General features: G+C 49.4%; 1 protein-coding gene across 1 annotated transcript in view; it reads right to left on the minus strand.

Annotated features, from left to right (window-relative positions):
• ATP6V0A2 (ATPase H+ transporting V0 subunit a2) overlaps positions 1–9,731 on the minus strand; it is a 38,397-nt gene that overhangs the window by 28,057 nt on the left and 609 nt on the right. Inside the window, exons 2-3 of the mRNA XM_006149229.3 lie at positions 5,964–6,042; positions 987–1,084 (exon numbers count right to left, since the gene is read on the minus strand). Coding sequence (XP_006149291.1) covers positions 987–1,084; positions 5,964–6,042 — 177 coding nt within the window. The remainder of the gene's footprint in view (positions 1–986; positions 1,085–5,963; positions 6,043–9,731) is intronic.

Below are 9,731 nucleotides of genomic sequence, written 5' to 3' on the forward strand. Positions count from 1 at the left end.
CCCTCCACTGCCTCACTCTGCTACTCCTGACCGCGACCTGGCGTTCTGGACACCCTCCACTGCCTCACTCTGCTACTCCTGACGGCGACCCGGCGTTCTGGACACCCTCCACTGCCTCACTCTGCTACTCCTGACCGCGACCCGGCGTTCTCGACGCCCTCCACTGCCTCACTCTGCTACTCCTGACCGCGACCCGGCGTTCTGGACACCCTCCACTGCCTCATTCTGCTACTCCTGACCGCGACCCGGCGTTCTGGACGCTCTCCACTGCCTCACTCTGCTACTCCTGACCGCGACCCAGCACAGGCTACACGGTGACTGCCTTCTGCTCCTCTGGCTGCGTCACCCGCTCTGGAGTCTACTCACCAACAGCCAGGGACTTCCTCCCAGATACACAGAGTGGCCCGCAGTGGGGCAGCCTCGCTAACAATAGTGACTGTTTCACAAGAGCCAGAAGAGCCCCCACCTCTTTCTCAGTGTGAGAAATGGTCAGACCGAGACGTCAGTGGGAAATCCACGGGGGACGTGGATAAGCAGCACTGCAAGGCTCTCACGGGGAGGCTAGACTCCCGATCCGTGAGTGAGGAACTAGGGGACGGGGGTGGGAGTCCTGTTCACAGCCCCCTACGCCAGCTTCTAGAATACAAGGTGGCAGGTTGGGTGAACTTGGGAAGACTGTGAAGGCACACAATGAAGACTCAATCACTTGTCCAAGGAGCGGCATGCTAGGCAGAGTCCCAGGAAGATCTTCCCGAGACCTCCCGTGGTCCAGGTTTGATGTCCCAATTCTCATCAGCCTCTGCTGGCCACCACGGATGAGGGAGCGCACGTCTTAGGAAAGAAACCTGAAGGGGCCGGAGGTTACCTGCTCCTCAGCGTCAGTGATAACATGGTCTTTCATTGTCATGCTTCGGTTTCGAGAAGCAAGGCGGGAAAGCAGCAGATGATGTGAAGTGAGGAGCGAGCAGCCCCGAGACCGTGCTCACCTGCATTTCCAGAACCTGTTTCAGAGGCGGGGCGGGAGGACTGGTCTCTCCCTCAGGAAGGGGAATGTCAGCTCTGTTGATTTCCTGTACCAAATACACTGTGAAGATAAAAGTTGGACAAATCAGACACAAAAACTGACCATACTGTGTTCTAGTCAAGTATGCTCAATCCCAACCTTTCCTAGGCCTTCAAAAAAATCATATCTAAAGGCACAAAAATCCCACTTGTTCCAACTGACCTCCAGGTCACTTTTTACAAACCTGTTGCCAAAGATCTACAAAATAATGCTGCGGAGAGGCCAGAGCCTGTAGGGTGAAGCAGATTCGGGGTGTACCTGAAGTACAGGAGGAACCCTAGAGACCCCTATAACAGCCCACAGAAGGCCACACGGCCTGTCTGCAGCGCCGAGGTAGGGACAGACATCCAATAAGAAAGCCCGGACGACACCATTCTAGCAGTTAGGGAGCCGGATCCCACAGGGCTGACCACGGTTTGAATCCCAGCCCTGGCAGCTTGAAATACATGCCAGGTACATGTGCAAGCGTGCCCCAAAGCCTGACAGGGTGGAGAAACAGAAGAAATGCGACTATGGTCTGACAACACCCACTGGGGGTGGGGGGGTGCTTTCTCCCTCTCCCTCTCTCTGTCTCTTCCCAGCAAACACACACAGTCTCTGGCAATTAAAAAAGAAAAGAAAATCCTGGTGGGTCAGTGGTTGGCGTAGTGGATGAGGTACTGGACTCCGACATGGCCAACTGCAGGTCATGCACAGGACCTGGTTGCCTGAAAATCACGCTGGAGACATACACATGCGTGCCCAGAATCCCAGGAGGAGAATGGAGGAGAAGGGATTGTGGCGTGGCCATCTCCCCAGGAAGTGATTTCTCACTCTCCCTCTCACTGTCTTCTCTGTCTCTCACCAGTGAGCACATGTGCCTTATGGGAAAAACCTTAAAAAGTAAATTAATTAGGGGACTAGCAAGTGGCATGGAGGCTGAGGTGCTGGACATTCCCACATGGCCGGCCATGGTTCAAGTCCCTGACATGGCGGCTTGCTTTCTCACTTTCCCTCTCTGTGTCTCTCTTTGGTCAAATTAAAAAATAAATTATGAATAAATATAATTGTTTAAAAATTAATTAATTAATAATAATAAATTCTTTTTAGAAGAAAATCTTGGGGCTAGACGGACGTGTGGTAGTTAAGGTGGCTGGAACCCACGTGGCCCACCGTGTAGCTGGTGTCCCGGACCTGACAGCTAAAAAGCACACTGAGCACAAGTGCGTGGAAGCCCAAAGTCCTGAAAGGAGGAGAGCTAGGGGAGAGACTGTGGCATGACCGTCCTCCATGCTCTCACTTCTTCCTCTCCAGCATGTGCACATGCCCTCCGCAAAATGATTAAAACAAGATTCAAAACAAAACAAAACAAAAACTCAACCTCATCAGCAAAAGCCCTGAGAAAGAGCAGGGAGCCAGACACTCCCGTGTTCCCCCACGAGCCCTGACACTGACTCGGGACCAACTGCACGGCTTCCCTATCCCCGCTAAAAACTGGGTCCAGGAAGCTAACAGCACGCCAGCCAGTCAGAGACCCTCTTCAGTTCACAGTTTCAATCCCATGACGTGTCCTCTGTCTTCGGATAAAAGCCATAATACCTGGTAAAATCATTTTCAGACGTATTTGAGACGAGTGATACTAGCCAGTTTATTAAAAAAGAAAGAGAGATCCAACCCCATAGCCTAGTGATTAAGGGGGTCAGATTCTACATGGTTGACTGCAGTTCGAGTCCCAGCCCTGGCAGCTGAAAAACTACGCTGGGTGTTTGTGTGTTTATGCCCCAAATCCCAGGAGAGAGGATGAAGGGACTGCAGCCAGACTACACCCCACCTGGAGGTGCTTTCCCCCTCTTCCTCTCTCTCTGGAGAGTGCACATGCCTTCTGGCAATTAAAAAAAAAGGGAGGGGAGGAGCCAGCAGGTGGCATGGTGGTTAAGGTGCTGAATTCCCTCATGGTCGATTGTGGTGCAAGTCCTGGACCTGGCAACTTGCTTTCTCACTCTCTCTCTCTCTCTGGCAAAACTCATGTGAAATAATAAATAAATAAATATAAAAAATTTTAAAAAACGAAAAAAGAAAAAGAGAGGAAGAGAAGGGAAGGGACCAACAAGATAAAAAAGGGAAAACAGAGTTAAAGAGGTTTTAGAAATGGGATCACATTGTTTCAACCAATATATATCTAAATTCTAAATTTACTTAAGAATTTCTTTTTAAGGGCTAGCAGGTGGTGTGGTGGTGAAGGCACTGGACTCCCATGTGGCTGGACATGGTTCAAGTCCCGGACCTGGAGGCTTGCTTTTTCACTTTCCCTCTTTCTTTCTCTCTCTGGTCAAATTTAAACAGTGAAAGTAATAATAACAAATAAAAATACAAAAATAAGAAAATAAAGAATTTCTTTTTAAGTCTGCATTCTTCTTGAAACCCTTTAAGCTACAGGCTGTCCTGAACATTGTGTTACCACCTCTGCCCTGCCTTAAAAAAACTCATTCCAAATAGACGACCTGCCCAATAACACGCATGATGCCTCACTGACACATACCGTCTACACAGATTAGTAGCAACTCAAGCAATGTGAAAGAATAGATTCCAGGGGACTGAAAATGCCTTCCTTGGGCCAGCAAGTGGTGCTAGATCCCACAGGGCCAACTCCACAGTTCGAAACCAGACCCAGAGGCTTGAAAGTCATGCCGGCACATGTGCGTGCACACCCAACACACTGAGAGGAGAATGGGAGAGACGGGATTACGGCACAGCCATCCCCAGAGGGGTTTTCTCACCCCACCCTGTGAACACACGTGCCCCACAGCAAAACACTTTTTTTAGAAAGCGTTCTTGAGCCAGCAGGTGGCATGGCATTTAAGGTGGCTGGGACTCATGACCAACGGCATAGTTCAAGTCCCAACCCCAGTGGCTCGGAATCACAGCAGGCGTGTGTGGGCATGCCTGAATCCCAGGGGGAGAGCGGAGAAGGCACTGTGGCATGATTATCCCCCGGGGGTGCTTTTGCACTCTCTCTCCCCTCTCCCCTCCCCCGTGTCTCTCTCCAGCAAGCGCATGCACCCTACAGCAAACTAAAACACAGGTTTTCTTGCTTTCTCTTGTTCTTTCATATCAGGTAGGTACTGGGCCAGTCATGAGAAGGTTCGGGGAGATGGATCAAACACAACAGTGTGAAATCAGTCCTCACACTTAAAAGGATCTTTTTCCCTCTGTTTCATGCTCTTTATCTATTTCTTCCATGAGTGAGACACAGAGAAACAGCACCCCACAGGGTCTTGACACCACGATCCAGCCCAGCCTCAGCCAGCACCGGGTCCTGGGCATGAAAAGGCCCTCTGTACTCAGGGAGGGCTCTGGGTATGAACCCACACCCTCCCCGCATGGAAGCCTGCAGAGCATCACACTTACTTAACCACTACCACCAGCTAGGCCCTAAAAGATTTTTCTTAATCTTAAAAATTCTCAGTTAACAGGGCCAGCAGGTGGTGTAGTGGTTAAGGCATTGCATTCCCACATGGCCGACCGCGGTTTGAGTCCTGGACCCAGTGGCTTGAAACTCACACTGGGCATGTGTGGGCGCATGCCCAAAATCCCAGGAGGAGAACGGGACTCCAGAGCAGCCACTCCCTTGAGGGTAATTTCTCACTTTCTCTCTCTCTCTGGTGAGTACGCACGTCCTACAGAAAAAAATCTCTCCCCCAAAAAAGTCTTAATTAAAAAAATAATAATAAAACCCACAATATTATCCAGGTTTTAACATTTTTTATTTTTATAAACCCACAATGTTATTTAAGGCTATTAAAAAAGATAATAAGTCAATCTATGATTTTAACATGAACAGATGTTACAGTAAGTACTGTAGGTGCTTTGCCAGAAGGTGCTTACACTCACTGAGGAGAGACAGTTATAGAGAGAGAAAGTGAGATAGCACTCCCCCATGGGGGACGGTCACCTTGCAATCCCTTCTCCATCTCTCCTTTCAGGATTTTGGGCAAGCACACACACACTCCTGGTGCACTTTTCAAGCTGTCAGATCTGGGAGGTGAACCGCACAGTTGGCTATGTGGGATTCAGCCACCTTAAGCACTGTGCCACCAGCTGGCCCCAGTAAACACTATTAAGAAACAGAGCTGAGGACCAGCAGATGGCACAATGGTTACATTGCTGGACTCCCACGTAGTCAACCACAGTTCAAGTCCTCGACCCGGCGGCTTAAAACTCACACCACGCACATGAATGTTTGTGCCCAAAATCTTGAGAGGGGAACAGAAGATAAGGGATTGCGGTGTGGCCATCCCCACTGGGGGTTATTTCTCGTTTTCTCTCTCTGTGTCTTTCTGTCTGTCTGGCGAGTGCATATGCCCTATAACAAAAACATCTCTTGGGAACCAGCAGTTAGCGTAATGGCTATGTCGCTGGACTCCCACGTAGTCGACCGCGGTTCGTGTCCCGGACCCGGTGGCTTAAAACTCACGCCGGGCGCGTGTGCGTGCGTGCCCAAGATCCCGAGAGGAGAATGGAGGAGAAGGGATTGCGGCGTGACCATCCCCCCTGGGGGGTGATTTCTCGCTTTCTGTCTCTATGTCTCTCTCTGTCTGGCGAGCGCACGCGCCCTACAGTGAAAAATCTCTCCAAAAAAAAAAAAAAAAAAAAAAAAACATCTCTAAAAAAAAAGAAAGAAAGCTGAAAACAAAACAACCTGACCGCTATGTATGTAAATCCTTACATTTAGAGAATAGTAAAATATGTAAGAAAATAATATAAATCTGCACAACAGTCTAGATTATATCTAAATGGTGAGATATAGACTGTCTCTTTTTTTCCTTTCTGCCTGTGTGCATTTTCCAATTTTTCTAAAATGAACAAGGTCCGTCTACATAAAAATAAGTATTTAAGTTATTAAAATGAAAGATAAGCTTACCCAATATTCGCTCTAGTTCTTCACACCTTTTAACCTCGCCAACGAATTTTCTTTGAAAAGAACTTACATTCTGGTTGAGCTGAAATGAGAATGACATTTTTGCTTTAAATTTCTTTCTTTCTTCTGTGACAAAGGAGAGGAAGCACCCCAAACACATCCTCACACCACACCACGATGCACCTAGCCCTACAGCCCAGATCACATGTACATGCAGCGTGTGCTGGGAGGTCTCCAGGCGTGAACCTGGGCCCTTCCCATGTGGGTCAGCCTCAGGGCACTGCAGTGCCACTGCACCATCATCGTCCCCCCATCAACTTTAAAATAGTACACTTTCATATACTACTGCCTGGGAGGATAAATTGATACAACTGTTCTAGAGTGATTTGGCAACTGTCACCCAGAAAGCCTGAACCACACCCTTCGCTGGGGCCAGCAGGTGGCGTGGTAGTCAAGGAGATCTGTGGCCAGTCGTGGTTCATATGCTGGAACTGAAAATCACCCTGGGCACATGTGCATGTGTGCCCAAAATCCTGAGAGAAGAAGGGACTACAGTGTGGCCATCCTCCGTGGGGGGGTGGGAGGGGGATTTCTGTCTCTCTGTTTCTCCCCAAGTGCATGAACCCTATGACAAAAAAAAAAAGTATATCTTTATATATACACACATAAACATACACACACACACACACACACATATATACATGTATACGTGTGTATATATACCTCCTTGCAGTCCTAGCAAGTAGTTGAGGCAGGAGGATGACACAGTAGGCCCTATCTGAAATTTTTTTAAAAAATAAAAATTTAACGGGACCAGCAGTTGGCGTAATGGCTATGTCGGTGGACTCCCATGTAGTGGACCAGGTTCAAGTCCCAGACCCGGTGGCTTAAACTCACGCCAGGTGTGTGTGCGTGGGTGCCCAAGATCCTGAGAGGAGAGTGGAGGAGATGGGACTGTGGTGTGGCCATCCCCCCTGGGGCGGGGTGATTTCCCACTTTCTGTCTCTCTGTCTCTCTCTGTCTTTCTGGCAAGTGTACACGCCCTATAGCAAAACCTATCAAAAAAAAGAGAGAGAAAAAAAGAAAAAAAAAGAAAAATTTAAGATACACACACACACACACACATATATATATATATTTTTTTAAAGAGAGATTTTTGATATAGGACACATGCGCTTACCAGAGACAGAGACAGAGACAGACAGAAAGTGAAAAATCACTCCCCTGGAGGGGTGGCCACACTGCAGTCCCCTCTCCTCCATTCTTTTCTTGGAATCTTGGGCATGCGCGCGCGCAGACACACACACGCATACAGACCTGATGTGAGTTTTAAGTTTCCGGGTCTGGGACTCAAACTGTGGTCGACTATGTGGGAGTTTAGCAACATAACCATTAAGCCATCTGCTGGTCCCAAAATTTAAGATATTTTTATATAGATAAAATTTTAAACATTTAAAATAATCATTTGTTTGAACGTCATTTAAAACAGAATCTGGTCTCTACTCTGTTTAATAAGTGTACGGAGCAGAACTTGGCAGGAACCTGCTCAACCTGACGAGTGTCTACTCTAAAGGCTCGGTTCCTGTTCGTTTTTTGTAAGTTTTTGTTTAAAGAATTAACCAGAAGAACAAGAAAAATTCAAATTTCACTTCTGTTTGCTACTTTCTCATTCATTTCTGGAGGTCAAACTAATCTAAAAGTAACCACTTCCAAATTCCTAATGATTAGGGTAGGCTCCATGCAGAACTAAGACTATGAAAAGGAAGCTCTGCACCAAAGCTTTCTGTGTGTGACAGGACTTCTTGTTTCAAATGTGTGTGTTTGTTGGCTTTTTCCAGTTTCAAACACTAGTTAACTCTGAACGGAACCTAACTGTTTGGCCAGCAGCAGAATCTGTTTTACAAAGAGGTAAACATCGTGGCATGAATGGACATGATTAGATTGACATCAGCTTACAATATATTAACTGGTTTGGCGTTTTTTGTTTTTGTTTTTGTTTTTTGAGAGGTTTTTGCTATAGTGCGTGCGCTCACCAGAAAGAAAGAGACAGAGACAGAGAGACAGAAAGCGAGAAGTCACCCCAAGGGGGGATGGCCACACCGCAATCCCTTCTCCTCCATTCTCCTCTCAGGATCTTGTGTGCGCACGCACACACACCTGGCGTGAGTTTAAGCTACTGGGTCCCAGACTCGAATCTCAGTCAACTACATGGAGTCCAGCGACATAGCCATTACGCCAACTGCTGGTCCCCTGGTTTGGGTTTTGCTGTAGTTGTTGCATGGGTTCTTTCACAGAACTCTGGTTCTCCTCTGGGGAGGCAAAGGCACTCTAACGCAATTAAAGTGCATTTTAACATAGATTCATTTTAAGATGCAGTTAACCTAGGAAAACCGGCAGAGGAGACCTGGAGCTGTTCATGCTGATAGCCACACCGCTGACGCTCCCACTGCAGGGGCAGAAGGATGAAAGGGGAGAACCGTCCTCAGAATAAGGGCCGTGACACTCCCTGAGCCCTGCGGGTCAGCTGAACCACCTGCTTCTTCAGGCCTTCTCCCTGGCTGTCACTACGGCGACCCTTGGTCTGCCCCTCTCCCTTGCAAAGGCTACTAACAGAAAAGCCTGGGCCAGCCCAAAAGACGGGTGTCAGTGGCCCCACGGGCGAAGGCAGCATCAGTGAGGAACTCCGAGAAGAGGGCCGTCCACAGCAGACTGGGACGCTCCCTGCCCTGGCCCTGGAGTGGCTGGACAGCAGCCTGAAGACGCTAAAAACCTAGCACTGTGGCTTTTTAGTTTCCTTTTCCTTCTGGAAGAAAGGCAAACAACGCTTTTCTTTTCTCTCGCTTACTTTCAGCTCAGAAGGGTCCCGAGTGTACTCTGCAATCTAATGGAATAGCATGGAAAGGAACTCTGCTCCTGGAGAAGAGCAGGGCACGCTCGGGGCTCTGGCACTGAGAGAGGGCAAGCAGCCCTGCCCATGCACTGACCACGGACACAGCTACCCGCTCCCAACACAGCCGTCTCCTCGCCCTCTTCCCCGACTGTGGCCTGAATCTGCCTGGTACTGGCAGAGCAGGATGCCTGCCAGGAGAGTGGGAACCGCGTGCTGAACCCAGGGGCTCGGGAACCAGGAAGAAGGAACCTGTCCCCTGCCTGTCCATCAGGACTTTTCTCTACGGGTGCACTCTGGGGGCCAACCCAAGGATCGCTGCACCAGATCTCCGGCAGAGGCGTTCCTTTGTGAAATGAAGTGTCAGAAACCTAATGAAGATGGAAGTGCTGGCCCAGGAAAAAAGACGGTGGCCAGAGTGGCTTCCAGTTCATCGGTACTAGGCCCTGCTTAATGGCCCTGTCCACTCTGTTCTCGTCTCCCGTTGCGGACCACAGCTCCCAATCAGACTGAGGGTGATCTGCCTCCTCCCAGGCTGGGACCCCAACAACACAGGGACCTGTCTGTCTTACCACAGAGCACCAACACATTTGGGGGCCTGAAGACAGCAGGCCCTCAGTAAAAGCTTGTCTGCTCACTCCACAGATGCCTATTAATGCCAGCACACGTGTGGGACTGCGCTCAGCCCTGGGAGTCAGGCACCAGCTAGCCAAGCCAGGGCTGCACCCCGAGGCGGACTGCGGGAGACAATGGACAGAAAATGGAAGCACAGACCGGTGCTGTCACCCGCTGGGGAGACAGCTTCCATCGCACCCGGCCCCGGGCGGGGTCCTCACCCCAGGGTGCACCTCTGCGCTTCCTGTCTGCTCCACCCGGGGCCTCCC

Source organism: Tupaia chinensis, unplaced genomic scaffold, assembly GCF_000334495.1.
Source record: "Tupaia chinensis unplaced genomic scaffold, TupChi_1.0 Scaffold000258_1, whole genome shotgun sequence".
Taxonomy (NCBI): domain Eukaryota; kingdom Metazoa; phylum Chordata; class Mammalia; order Scandentia; family Tupaiidae; genus Tupaia; species Tupaia belangeri.